This window comes from Hypomesus transpacificus, unplaced genomic scaffold (genome assembly GCF_021917145.1).
Source record: "Hypomesus transpacificus isolate Combined female unplaced genomic scaffold, fHypTra1 scaffold_65, whole genome shotgun sequence".
NCBI classification, from domain to species: Eukaryota; Metazoa; Chordata; class Actinopteri; order Osmeriformes; family Osmeridae; genus Hypomesus; species Hypomesus transpacificus.
This window is the reverse complement of record NW_025814037.1, coordinates 452,083-467,321: the sequence shown is the minus strand read 5'-3', so window position 1 is coordinate 467,321 and position 15,239 is coordinate 452,083. Positions and strand designations below refer to the sequence as shown.

The 15,239-nt window shown below is 42.8% G+C and overlaps 1 protein-coding gene across 1 annotated transcript in view; it reads left to right on the top strand.

The window, feature by feature from the left end:
* LOC124466116 (glutamate receptor ionotropic, kainate 1) overlaps positions 1-15,239 on the top strand; it is a 164,242-nt gene extending 149,003 nt beyond the window's left edge. Inside the window, exons 14-16 of the mRNA XM_047017796.1 lie at positions 13,746-13,963; positions 14,551-14,776; positions 14,950-15,239. Of these exons, the coding sequence (XP_046873752.1) occupies positions 13,746-13,963; positions 14,551-14,776; positions 14,950-15,239 (734 nt within the window). The remainder of the gene's footprint in view (positions 1-13,745; positions 13,964-14,550; positions 14,777-14,949) is intronic.

Here is a 15,239-nt window from a genome sequence, read left to right as displayed (position 1 = left end):
TAATATATTTCACAGCGAGTACAATAATTTTAAGACATTTACAACAAACCAACAAGAGCAACAAGTCTCTCAATAAGAGTCATTGTGATCCTGGAGGAAACTAACATCAGGTCCAGCATCTGATGTTAGTTTCCTCCAGGATCACAATAATTTCTAAGTATTGTTGTACTCCCGGAACAAGTGCGTCTTGAGCCTTTTCTTGAAGGTGGGGAGACAGTCAGTGTCCCTGATGGAGGGGGGGAGTTGATTCCACCATTGGGGGGCCAGACAGGAGAAGAGCTTGTGTTGGGACCTGGCACTCTAGAGCGGTGGGGACCACCAGACGGTTGTCAGAAGAAGACCGCTCGGAAGGTCAGTACCAGAGTCTTGAATCTGATACTGGCTGTGATGTGAAGCCCGTGGAGGGAGATGGGGAGCGGGGTAACATGGGAGGTATCGGATGTTGTAGACAGTGAATCTACACGACCGGGAGACTGCGGCAATGTGGGCTGTGAGGGAGAGCTTGTCATCCATGGTCACCCCAAGGTTCCTGGCAGAGGATGAAGGGGTCACCGTCGCCGATCCCAGGGTGTTTGACAGATCGTGAAAGATGGAGGGTTTGGCCGGGATGATGAGTTCTGTTTTGGCGAGGTTCAGCTGGAGGTGGTGCTTACATTAACATTTATTCATTTAGCCAACGCTTTTATCCACAGGGTTCGTACGGTCATGGAAAACCTGGAAAAGTCATGGAATTTTTAAATGATTATTTCCAGGCCTGGAAAAGTGCTTGAAAAAAATTAAATTCCAAATGTTTTGGAAAAGTCATGGAAAGTTGTTATAATCATATTTTCATGTTGTTCATTTAGGCTGAGTTTTAAATAAATCACATGCGTTTAAAAGAAATACGTTCAAAATATAAGCAGGCATACGCTCTCATACTAACTGAAAAGTTAGATGGCCATAGCAACAGTAACTCAGAGAAGCGCGAGGGATAATTCAAAATGCCAGGAAAGTGTAGCTTTAACGATGCTTGGCTACAAATGGAAAGATACATTAAACAGACAAAGACCCGGGACGAGCAAAATGTCGGTTGTGTGGTGGAAAATCATTCGACATTTCAAACATGGGGGCGGCGGCATTAACTAGCCATTCCAAAGGTAGCAAACATCAGAGCGCTGCTGCTAGCAAAGCTACAGCTTTCTCACCAGAGCGAGGTCCACTGCTACGCCTACTAGCAGCAGGGGTCGATAACCGATGCTGTGACAAAAAATGAAGTCCTAACTGCGGAGGTAGTGTGGGCTGAAGGGGCTTATTTTCCCGACTATGACCGGCGTTCTATACATTATGCCGCTTATTACACGGCTACTTGCCAAAAAAACTACTTAACACAGTGTCTTTTTACAATTTATTTGTTACCGTTCGTAGTGTTGATCAGCAGAAAAATAGTTTGCCATTGAACTTCATAGACGTTGAACATTCTTTAGGCTTCAAATCAGCTGACGTCGCTAAGCAACGGAGTACGCTGGGGTTGAAAAGTTACCGGACTGCTTGCGGGGTGCTACAACAGATGTGAATCTGAGGCAAAAAGGCCACTTCCATTGACAGCGGTCAAATATGCATAGCAAAGTTCAAATGTAAAACAAAAATTCACCGAAGAACGTTGGGAAGCCCCATTTAGGTGAATGGAGCATTCTACAGTATTACGAACAGCCGTGTAATACAACTTTTTAACGTATACACCACGATTTCACAAAAAGTTTGGTCATGGAAATTTGGTTTAAAGTCATGGAAAAGGCATGGAAAAGTCATGGAAATCCGTTGGTCAAAATGTGTATGAACCCTGTATCCAAAGCGACTTCCAAGAGAGAGCTTTACAAAGTGCATAGGTCACTGATAATAACAACAAGATAGCCCCAAAGCATTGCGGGTAGCCAAAACAAGAAGCACACATTGTGAACAACCAAAGAATAATTGCCAAAGGGAAGAACCATAAGAGCATGTAGTTAAGCAAGTTACAATTAAACAACATTAATCTGTAAGTGCAAGTGTACCTGCAGAAAAGCAAGCAACAGTAAAATAAAAATAAGTTTAACTAAAATTGAATATTTCGCAGCGAATACAACAGTTTAAATCAGTTACCACTAACCAACCAGAGCAACAAGTCTCTAAGCAAGAGTCATTGTGATTCTTGAGGAAACTAGCATTGGGTTTAGCAAACCATTCCTAAGTACTCCCGGAACAAGTGCGTCTTGAGCCTTCTCTTGAAGGTGGAGAGACAGTCTGTGTCTCTGATGGAGGTGGGGAGTTGATTCCACCACTGGGGGGCCAGGCAGGAGAAGAGCTTGTGTTGGGATTGGGCGGTCTTGAGTGGTGGGACCAACAAGCGGTTGTCTAAAAAAAGTGCCTGTGGGACATCAGTGGAGAGCTGGCGGGGGCCTGACACTTTGCCTCCCCACGAGACTTGGTAGGATCTTCCCGACAGGTAGGATGAGATTGTGGAAGAAATTGCGATTTCCTGTTTGCGTACATTATTCACTAATCAATCGAACTAGTCATTGGATACTAGTTAGTATGTTCTCATGTAAGCTTGCTTTAATAAAAGTAGATTGTGTCAGGGTTAATAGATGATTGGGATAAGGAGAAAGTACTGGCTAAATGTTCCTTGTCATGACTACAAGGAGAGCTCCAACTATGAACTCTCTAGTCTGAGAGTGGTCATGTGTTGGGAGATGTGAATCTTTTTCTCTGAGACTGTTGTAACGTCATTACTGCCCGACTGTCACTATCTATGTTTACATTCTTGTGCCCTATAAAAGATGGCCCTCCAGCCTTCAGCGTTGAGAGAGACATCATTGAGACCTAAGCCTGGTGTTGTCATTTATTGTCAGAGGTCTGGTTCTCTCCCAATCTGCAGATTGATAATACTTATTGAAATCCAGAACTCAACTGAACTTAGTCACTCCGTTTATGAAGAGACGGACTTAACACTTTCTTCATCAATATCCACTGAAGTGCAGTGCCAGTGATGCCTATCTCAGAGAGTTTGGCGAGCAGGATTTGATGGTTAACCGTATCAAATGCTGCAGGTAGGTCCAGCAGAATGATGACGGATTACCTCGAAGCCGCTCTGGCAGACTGGAGGGCAGTGGTGACTGACAGGAGGGCGGTTTCTTTGGAGTGGCCTGTTGGTTAGATACAGCGCGTTCAATTGTTTTAGAAAAGAAGGGTAGCAGTGATACTGGTCTGTAGTTCCGGAAGACGGCTGGGTTGAGTGAGGGTTTTTGGAGAAGAGGACTAAGGCCGAATCCCAATACTCCCCCTTACCCCTTCCCCTTCATTTTGCGTCTATCGGAAAATAGTCCCGTGAGAGCTAGTGGTGTCTCAATACTCTTTTTGAGCTAGGGGTAGGGCTAAGACAAAGGGGTATACACCCCTTGAAACCAAGTAAGATCAGGAGCTGACTTGAAACCAAGGGCTATGTGAATACTGCGCGACCGGCAACAATTGCGGCCAGATCATCCAGAGAATCCGATAAATTTAATATTTTCGGCTTAATTCATTGATAAAAAATTAAGACAGTCTTGTTTTGTAGTATACACCGTCCTTTACATATATTTGCAACCATTTTCCCAATTGAAACGTTTCAAAAAATCGCTAGTTTGGTACGCTAATGTTACAGTGCTGATTTGCACAACAGTCCCACATTTCTATGACTAGGCTGTCTACAATTTTAAGTAAACTCAATTGGCAGCGAATTTCATTTGATGGACGGAGAGAGACAGAGAATTGGATGAAGGAGTGATCAGAAATGTGTAGTCGGGTTACAGAGGTTAAGTCAGTGATAGAGTTACGTGTCAGGATGTGGTCGAGGTGCTTTCCTGCCTTGTCAAAGGAAGTCAGAAGAGATTTGAAGTCGACGGCCTGCGTTCCTTCGAGGTGGATGGTCAAGTCCCCAAGGAGTATCAGCGGTGTTCCATCATCCGGGAGGACGCTGAGGAGCATGTCCAGCTCCTCCACAAAGTCAGCTAGCGGCCCTGGTGGGAGATAGAGGACAACTAAAAATGCTTTGATAGGATCAGTTAGCATCACATAATGGTGTTCAAATGACTTTTCAGTAACAGAGTGGGGTGGATGTATATTTAATGTGTAGGGAAAGAAGCAAACCTGAGCGAGGTGATGAGAGAACGAGTAGTTGACGGAGAGAGCAGCTGGAGTTGCAGTGTTCTCTGGGCGGATCCATGTCTCTGTCAGCGCAAGGGCATGCAGAGAAGCATGGGATGCAAACGCTGGGATAAAGTCTGCCTTGTTCACAGCAGACTGGCAGTTTCAGAGCCCTATAGAAAGAAAGAGGGCATGTGGATAAGATCTGGGGCCTCATCTATAAACGTTACGTACGCACAAAAAGCTTGCGTACGCTTGTTTTCGCGCACACTGTGTGATGTATAAAGATTTACTTGACGTGAGAATGTGCGGGCCATCACGGAAAGTTTTGAGTAGACGTGAGAATGTGCGGACCGTCTGCAAAGTCTTGTCTGGCTCTGTAACATGGCAAATTCTAACTGAAAAGTGCCCAAACTCACCAAACAATACAAGATAAAGTTTAACCTACTACGTTTATGATGTTGACTATTCAAAAAAAATAAAAGTTCGATCATTAATGTGGATGATCACATCAAAATGCCAAAACCCAAAACGGAAAATGTTATAGCCTTCTGTTTAATCTGCCACCACTAAATCAATTCTGTTAAACTGGAGGGTGTCAAACAAATGACAAAATCACTTAGGAAATGCATGTCACGCTAACCTTAGCTGCCATGCTGTTACGATGCGCCACCACTCGTTTCTTCATTTAAAGTTTTACATCGGACCATTTCTTCTTAATTTATGCCATGGTCCGGTTCTCTGAACTCACAGCATTTATGGCCCTATAATAATAATAATTTTATTTGTAATGCACTTTACATACATTGAATAAATGCTAAATCTCAAAGTGCTACAGGTTAAAACAAGAAAAGGCGCAAATGGTGACAGTTTTCCACTCCGACTTTCTCTTGTCGCTAGTACCTGATGACAGGCCGCCAAACAGGGCACATTTTCTCTCCTCCACCTCTGTTGTCAGAACCTCAATCTCACAGTCACCGTATTTCTTCCAATAAACTCTGTGGCTTTTAACGTTCATTTTCGGTGCCGCGTTTATTCGAGGGCGGCGTTCATTCAAGGACATACGGTCATTCAGACAAAGAAATTACCTCAGGAGCACATTTATAGGCATCTGCATATTAATTTATGGGAGGAGGCAAGGCGGGGTCAGTGGCTTGTTCACGTGCGGTCAATCTCACGTTGATTGTGATTTATAAAGGAAAGGTGCTCAGGACCTGGCGTACGACCGGTTTTATACATGTGAATATTTCTGTGCGTAGGTACATTTCGAGTTTTAGCCGTACGCCATCTTATGGTATGAAAGCTGCGCAATCCTTTATACATGAGGCCCCTGGATAGGTAGCTAAGATTAGAAGTGGAACGCATATACTTTGTGACATATCTACGTCTAAGTCTGCGAGTGGTGTAATTAGTGGGAATGCTGAAGAAACACATGCTAGCTATGAATATGTTCTAGGTGGATTAGAATACAAATAGGTTGATACCTATCAGACCTTCATGAAAAGGCTCACTTGTTCCGGGCGTACAACGGCACTTATAAATGCTTGACTGGACCTGATGTTAGTTTCCTCCAGAATCACAATGACTCATATTTTGAGACTTGTTACTCTTGTTGGTTAGTTGTAATGGATTTAAATTCTTGTACTTGCTGTGAAATATTTTACTGTTGATTGATTTTCTACAGGTACACCCTTGCACTTTTTGAGTTTCATGTTGTTAAATTGTAATTTGTTTAACTGCATGCTCTTATGGTTCTTCCTTTTGGCACTTATTTGGTTTTTCACAAAATATGCTTCATGTTTTGGAATGCTCGCAATGTTTGGGGCTATCTCGTTGTTATGATCAGTGACCTATCCACTCTTGTAAAGCTCTCACTGGGAAGTCGGATAAAAGCGTCTGCTAAATGCATAAACGTAAATGTAATCAGAAGAGGTGATCCGCCTCGTCGGCCATCCTCGGTGGACTCCCGCAGATAGACTCCCTGTCTTCGTGCACCGAGGCTGCCAGACAAGGCTGCCTCTGCAGTGCTAGGCGCTTTAAATATGCTAATGCACAGCTGACGATGACACTAATTGCTGAGGTGCTGGCACACCTCAAATCCATCACAGGCCTTCTTCTGGACCCCATCATCTCTGGTGGGTATGAGACTGCCGACAGTGGAGATGCTTCTGGACATCAGGAAAAACCCATCCCCACTCAGCCCTATCACCTTGTGCGATTCCCCAGTCAACACTGTGGAGTCTCTCCGCTTCCTGGGCACTATCGTCTCCCAGGACCTCAAGTGGGAACTGAAGATCAGCTCCCTCACCAAGAAAGCACAACAGAGGATGTACTTCCTGTGGCAACTGAAGAAGTTCAACCTGACAAAGACAATGATGGTGCACTTCTACACAGCCATCATTGAGTCCATCCTCACCTCCTCCATCACTATCTGCTACAGACTGCAGTGTCTCATCCATTTATTTATATATTTGAAACACCAAAATCCATTGTTCAACTTGGTAGATGTAGAAAGGGACCGGGAAACTCGCTATTGCCTGTCATGGAGACTGGTTTCCGGTTGGCGACCAGGTCCAGCGTTGGCAGACCGACGACCAGGCAGGTGCTGACAGCTCAAACCCCCCCACACCACAGGGGATGAATGGAGGGGGGACAGAGAGAAGAGAGCAGGGATTAGAGAATGCCAGGGGCAGCTAACAGTTACAGTCATATTAGAATGAGATCCCCACCAGTCAAGTGTGTACTAGTGCAGCAATTTAGCAGAGCATAAAAGGGTATTTGATGCAGCCCTAGACACTAAGACAGCACCAGCCCCCCTCTGTTGGAACATTAAATCTGTTCCAGGGGAAAGAACTTTAAAATAAATTATATTTATAGGATAAGGGTGAGAATGCCCAGTCCCCCGTTGTCACCAACTAGTAACAGAAACTATAACAAATATAGCTGCAAGCAGCGATGCCGGTTCCTCCGCAAAATATTATAAAAATGTACATTGTAGAAGGGCAAGAGTTGGACAACAAGAGAGCAAAACTACTTCATGATGGGTCTACTACAACAGGCTGAATGGGGATTTGAACTCATGAGCATTAGGTTACAAGGCAGACTCTCTATCCTCTCTGCTACATACTAACTGTTGAGAATGTATGAGTAGAAAGGGGACAGTATTAGCTTTGGTCAGCTTTGGGACAAAGGTTAAGAAACGGTTGACATTTCAAAGTGGAATTGCGCATGGTATTTCATAATGATGTCATCCTGTTTAACTTAACAGATATTCAAATTTAAGACAGGCTAAAAGACTGCAGCTGGATTCAAACCTACAACCTTATACTTTGCAGGTCACTGTCCCAGTCCATTGAGCTATTCTCAGTGTTGAATATTGTCATGTTCAGTTACGGTATAAAAAAGTAGGCTGTTTCTTCTGTGGTAAGAGTTGGTAGATTGAGCCAAAGTTTAAACTACTCAAATTTAATCATATTTTGACATACCAAGTTGAAGTTGTTGATGGTACTTCAGAGTGATGTAATCTCGAACCCAATAAGATTTGAAAACCATCAGTCAAAATGATATTGTATTTATTGACACAAAGATATTGAGGCAATGAGGACATTTACATAAATACAACCCTTTCAGCCATTTTGTTTTGCATTTCATATTCCATTTCACCCTATACAAAGACACATCTGCCCACACACAACTTCCATCCATGCTGTTTCCCTATCTCCCAGCACAGGTCATGCCAAGGAAGAAATGCCTCCCACAATTGACACAATTTTCCCAAGATGGCTGAAAAACAGCAGATATTGTAACTCTTCTTGAGTTTATCTCTTTCCAGAATCTCAGTCAATGCACAATTAATAATAGCCATGTAGGGAACCGGGCTACGTCAGAGCTCATACTCAGCTCCTTGCGAGAATAGCCTGTGACAGCACAGTAGCCAACTCTCTGGTCCCATTAAAATACTCAACATGCACAATCAGGGTGACCAACAAGATTATATTAACTGATAAACAATAATATTACAAACATCTAACTGAACAAACACAACAACTGAAATCCCTCGTACGGCTGTTGTAACCGCACTATTTTCCACAAGTCTTTGCCTATTTGACATACCGCACTGCATGCTAGGTACAAAAGAGGCGCTGACGCTGTTTATCTAGCTGTGCTCCAACTGTGATTTGAGTTCTAGGTTTGGTCAGCTTCGGAACGGTTAAGAAACGGTTGACATTTCAAAGTGAAATTGAACATGGTATATCAGTATGATGTCATCCTGTTTAACTAAACAGATAATCAAGATTATGACTGGCCAAAAAACTGCAGATGGATTTGAACCTGTGACCTTGCTCCTTGCAGTACACTGTCTTAGCCTACTGAGCTACTCTCAGTGTTGAGAACCATTGTGGTCAGTTACTGTATAGCAAAGTAAGCTATTTGTTCTGTGGCAAGCTTGATAAGATTTAAACAGTTTAAACAGCTGTAATTCTGTGATCTTCTGAGATATCAAGGTAGGGAAAAGCAGGCATAGCAGGCCAGCTGGATGAAGCTGTCTTGGGGGCAGGCTGAAGAGAAGCTGTCCAGGTAGAGAGGGGTAGTCCAGCAAGGGGTCTGTGTTGCCCTCAGCATTCTCTATTGCATCCTCTGTTACACTCAGCATCCTCTCTTGTTGCTCTCATTATGCTCTGTTGCACTCTGTTGAGCAGGCCTCTGCATGACCTGTAAAAGTGAAAAAAGGGTCCATGTCAGTGGTGAAAAATAAAGCTTTTCCCATCTACACTTGACACAGACTTCTGTTTTGTTCCCCATGAGAAATTAGGCATGTATACCAATTTTCAGGCATTTCGGAGTAATGGGGCGCTGGGGAAATCACGTAGACTTTGGGCGTGTTTTATAGCGCCACCTATGGGCGCACATGGGCCACTAGCCGTCTGGGAGTAATGAATGACCTGTTGAATCATTGGGCCAAATAGGAAAAAATCGGGTTCAAGACTTTTTGAGCTATTGGGCCATTTAGCGGAGAAATATAAGAATAAGAATAAGAATACTAACAAAAACAATAGTACCTCCTACCGGAGGAACCCTAATAACAAGATACAGTAACAGGTTTACTTTATTTGTAAAATCTAGATGGGGCAAAGTGAACATATAGAAGCTTTAATAGCAATAAACAAGTGACATGTGATACACACAGACAAACACACACCCCAGGTTTACATAGAAAGTACATACCCACATATTTACCTTTTCGCAGTCATAGAATTGACTAAACAAGAACATTTTTAACCTCATTTTGAATGTCGAAACAGTATCAGCCTCCTTAATTGAGACAGGTCATTTGTTCCGCTGGTGCTCTATATAACGCCGTGCCTCCAGCAGTTTTTTTCTTAATTTTGGGAACCACCAGATAGCCGGCATCTTGAGATCTAAGTGTCCTTGCGGGGAGATAGGGTGCAAGGAGACCGGAGAGGTACAGTGGTGCCAATCCATGCAGATATTTGTAGGTTAGTAATAAAGCTTTGAAATCAGCTCTGGCTTGAATAGGGAGCCAGTGTAAAGAGACGAGAGTAGATGTTATGTGATCAAACTTTCTGGTTCTAGTCAATAGTCTAGCAGCAGCACTTTGCACCCGCTGTAAATCTTTTAAGTAAGTCATTGGGAGGCCAGAGAACAACACATTGCAGTAGTCCAGTCGGGATGTAACAAATGCATGTATTTGTTTTTCAGCATCATCCTTTGAGAGGAATTTTCGTATTTTGGCTATGTAACGTAGATGGAAAAATGCAGTTCTGGTCATTTGCTTAATATGGTACTCAAATGAAAGGTCTGGGTCCATTGTGACTCCTGGATTTTTTACCAGCTGGCTTTGAGAGACTTTCACGCCGTCTAAGTCTAAGCTCAGATTGGATGAATAATTTCTGTATTTTTTAGGACCGAAAATTTGAACCTCTGTTTTATCCGAATTGAGAAGGACATTTGCTGTCATCCAAGTTCTTAACCAAGAAACACATTTTCCATAGCGTGTGGTAATTCTCCAGGCTTTATAGACATATATAGCTGAGTATCATCTGCATAACAGTGAAAATTTAACCCAGAACTTCTAATTATGTTTCCTAAACGCAACATGTAGAGCTAAATTAACAGAGGGCCTAGAACTAAACCCTGTGGTACTCCGTATTTTACAGTGGAACTCCTGGATGAGCAGCCATCATAGTGGACAAATTGTGATCTGTTAGATGCAACCTAAACCACTGAAGTGAAATACCAGAAATCCCAACATAGTTCTCCATACGTTCCAGGAGAATCTCATGATCCACAGTGTCAAAAGCTGCACTTAGGTTTGGAGAACCAGGACAGAGATAGAGCCTGCGTCGGAGGCTAATAGAAAATCATTGACTACCTTGGCTAATGCAGTTTCAGTGCTTTGGTGAAGACGAAATCCAGACTGGAGAGGTTCAGAAAGCTGATTTGATGAGAGGTGCTCAGTGAGCTGTTTTACCACAGCTTTTTCCCCAAAAATCGCGAGAAATGGCAAATTTGAAATGGGCCTGTAGTTGCTAAGACAACCTGGATCCAGGTTTGTTTTTTTTGAGAATGGGCTTAATAATTGCTTGTTTGAAATTGTCGGGGGACTTGGTCAGTTACGATAGATTCATTTATAATACTAAGCATGGTTGGTCCAATAATAGGTAGAAGAAGGCAGCTGGTGGGTTTCGATGAATCTATCAGCTCCATGAATGCTTCCATAGAAATAGGGTTAAAGTGAGTGAGAGCCTCAACATGCAGCATTCTGGGTATAGAGGAAAATTCAGTGTTCATGGCCATTCCTCCAGGGCTAGCCTGTAGTTTGTCCCTTATTGCATAGATTTTTTGGTCATAAAATTCTAGGAAATCATTGGGAGAGAGATCTGTAATAACACCATGTGTACTTTTCTTACTGAGTTTTGCAAAGGTATCAAATAGGAACTTAGGGTGGTTTCACACCTGACATGTTTGGTCTGTTTCAATCGGACCATGGTCCATTTTTTCTGAAAGTCTGGTTCGTTTGGAGAGGTGAGAACACGCATTCGAACTCTAGTGCGGACCAAACAACTGAACCATGGTCGCCCTAAAAAGACGGGACTCGGTCCGGTTCTAAGTGAACCATGGTTCGGCTCGCTTTAGGTCTGAACGTAATCTGACTTAATATTGACCGATTCCAGGAAGCAAGCCAAACTGTAGCGCATTGTTGAAAAAGGAATTAAACTTGGCGGAGACAGCCGTGCCACTCATTAGCAGCGAAATTACTTAAGGGAAAACGTGTGGGAATGATGAAGTGAAGACTCTTCGGCAAATATGGGCTGACTATCATATTGCAGAGATACTTGTGGACACACATAAGAGTAGCGAGGTATTTTAATTATTTAGTGATATACTCAAATAAAACGTCATTATTGCACAGTGGACCAATGTTGGTTGAAAGTTACAAATGTTGACGCTAAAAGTGCGTGATGTTCTATGGAAAAGTGGTAGCTCGTCGTACGAAAACATAATTCCCATGGTTTGATAACCTGGATATAATCCTGAGTAAAAGACCAACGAGCAGCCCAAAAAACTTGGTCGTGCGACACCAAATCATAACAATTTAAGATAGTTTTGGAATCGTTGCTCCATTGTTGTTTGTGACAAGGAAGTGATTTCCACTCACACATTTTCTGACCAATAGATTAACAACCTGTATGACCGCGTCATTGTTTTTTTTACAAACGTTGCTGTGAACACTAACCGGACCAGGTAACAGGTGTTAAAGCACCCTTAGAGAAGTATTCTGATCTGGACCTGATGAGGACTTGCTTGTACTCAATTTGGCTGTCCTTCCAGGCTAGGTGGAAAACCTCCAATTTAGCCACTTACGTTCTAGTTTTCTAGTGGACTTCTTGAGAGTGCGGGTATCCTCTGAATACCATGGAGCAATTTTCTTATCCTTTCATTTTCTTGGTTTGAATGGGGCATCACGGTCTAGGGATAGCTGAAGAACCAAATTCAGATCCCTCGTTTTAATATTTAATGATTTATTTGGGACGTCAAGTGCTTATAGTGCAGCGGGTAGAATACTAGCCAGTTCCATAGCTGTGTTGGGGGTTATGTAACGGCTAGTAGAAAGTGCTTCCAAGGCTCCGGCAGAGGTCCATTTTGAAGGTAACCAGGCAATGGTCTGATCATATAGGATTGTGGGGGTGGGCAATGATGTTGCTAATCTTAATTCCCCGTGTGAGAACTAAATACAATGTATGCGAGTGAAGATGGGTAGGTTTGGAAACCACCTGTGGGAGACCTGTGGAATCCATTAGAGCAGTAAATGCCTTACTCAAAGGATCTTTTGGGTCTTCCACATGAATTAAGATGTTATCGATGTCACGAGATCAGCACAGGAAGAGGGAGTACCTGCCAGGGGGCCGGTAAAGAGTAACTATACAAAAAGAGGGTGGAGGGGCAGGAGTAATAGCATTACTCGTCTTTAATGTAGTTGGTGGTTTCATGCCAATTATTTCAAATGTTTTAAAGGTGTTCACAGATTTTAGGCTGAGGTTGAAGCTGGCTTCATATCTCACAGCAACACCACCACCTTTTTTTGAAACACAAGGAATATAGCATGCGAAATCTGGAGGCGATGCATCAGTCAGGGGGCAATATTTGTCAGGTTTTAACCAGGTTTCAGTGAGTCCAATCAGGTCCAGGCTGCATTCAGATATCAGATCATTAATCAAAACGGCCTTTGTGGATAGGGATCTGATGTTTAGGAGCCCAAAATTCCAGAATGGGTTTTTGGCAGCTTTAGACGTTGTAGTAACCCAGGGGACTTGAAGGCCCGATACACCATAAAATAGAACTCAGACACGGGGGTTAACATAAATGGGTTTTACTAAAGGTTTCAGGGTAAGGATAGTGGGACAAACTTCAAATTAGGCGTCTTCCCATCCGGGGTCTGGGGTCCTTTTCGGAGTGCGGTTCTGGGGGGTCAAAGCATAGGGCAAGGTTAATGGCAACGCTCATCCAGGGTTGTCTCTCTCGTTCTCTCTCCCCCTGCGGCCTTGGTCTGGCTCCCCTTTAAGCCCTTGCCTGATTGCCTAATGGGCTCAAGGTGTGACCAGTGCCATGTACCCAGTGGCTGCTGCACCTCGACCGGCAGGTAGACTCCCTAGCGTCCAAGGAGTTCCAAGGAAGAATGCCGCGCCGAGTAAACCTATAAATTAGACAATAAATGTGTAGATTAAATCGGGAAGGACAAAATAAATGAAGTAATATGTAATATATAGCGATTAACAGGAAAAAGCTTGGGAAAAGTTTGGAGCAGCAGCTCGGGTGTGCAGCGCGGTATATCGTCAAAATCTTTCAAATGTCTACTTTCATGGAATGACCCTGCTACAATGCTGTTACTTCAGCTTGTATAATAGCTGTATACTGGATAAACCTTGTCTTTACATCGGCTGCCACTCTGTCCATGACTAGTTTTTTTTAGGACCATTTCTAGTTATGCTTACTGTGAAAAGGTCACATGTTTTGAAAGTTCAGGAATGTCATTTACATCATCGTTTCTCCAGTTCTCTCACTTTGTTTTCTTTAATGCACAGGATCGGAGCTGATGCCTAAAGCCCTCTCCACAAGAATTGTTGGAGGAATATGGTGGTTTTTCACGTTGATTATAATCTCATCATACACTGCTAACTTGGCTGCCTTTCTGACTGTGGAGAGAATGGACTCACCTATAGACTCAGCAGATGACTTGGCCAAGCAAACCAAAATAGAGTATGGTGCAGTGAGGGATGGGTCCACAATGACTTTTTTTAAGGTAAAATGTCATTCTCTCAGAAAACAAAAAACGCTAAAATATATATATTTTCTTGAAAGCAGACTATATTGGCAAATTGAAGATTGATACAGAAATACTTTAGATGTGCCTTGTTTGGAAAAATAAATTCAGACAAAATAAAACAATATGATTGGGGAAGACATGGTAGGAGTATGAAGGTTTGGATTCAAGCTAAGTGTTTGTATTGTATCATGTTGCCATCAATATAACATGCTGTGGAAAATTGTTAGGAAAGATTACTGGCCCAGCATATAATACTTGAATGTACACAGAAAATCTAATCAGGAGTGCTAGATTTGCATGGAGCTGTCACATCATAACTGATTGAGGGGATGAAAAGTCAAATAAACAAACACATTTATCACTGTATAACAACAGGGTATGTGTGTCCAGAGTGGTAGAAAACCTTTGTATATTCTGACTAATATAAATACCTAATGCTGAAGTTAATTAATAACATTGCAGAACATTTTTGATTGCGGTAAACATTTTTTTTTTCAAAATGTTTCTTTAATATGTTATTGTGCCATGTCAGTTGCAGTCATATGCTTCCTGTCATTTCCCAGAAATCAAAGATCTCCACCTATGAAAAGATGTGGGCGTTCATGAGTAGTAGGAAGAACACGGCACTGGTGAAGAATAACAGGGAAGGGATCCAAAGAGTCCTCACCACAGACTACGCTCTTCTCATGGAGTCCACCAGCATCGAATACATCAGCCAGCGCAACTGCAACCTCACTCAGATTGGTGGACTAATAGACTCCAAGGGCTACGGAGTGGGAACTCCCATTGGTAAGTTGGAGAGGTCATCTGCTTAACAAAATTTTGAGGAGGAAGTAGTATTCCTGTAATTCTACACATATTGTCACGTAATTAAGAAACCTACCTTCATGAACTTCATGAACATTATCAGTTGAAAAAGGAATACATCAGTTTTCTCATACACCCATGGACTACATTTTTAGGTTCCCCCTACAGAGATAAGGTGACTATAGCCATTCTCCAGCTCCAGGAAGAAGGGAAGCTTCACATGATGAAGGAAAAGTGGTGGAGAGGTAATGGCTGCCCTGAGGAGGACAGCAAAGAGGCCAGCGCCTTGGGTGTAGAGAACATTGGAGGGATCTTCATAGTCCTGGCTGCTGGGCTAGTCCTCTCAGTTTTTGTAGCTATCGGAGAGTTTATATACAAATCCAGAAAAAATTTGGACATTGAGGAGGTGAGTGTTGGTCAGTGTGAGTGGCACAATAAGTATTAA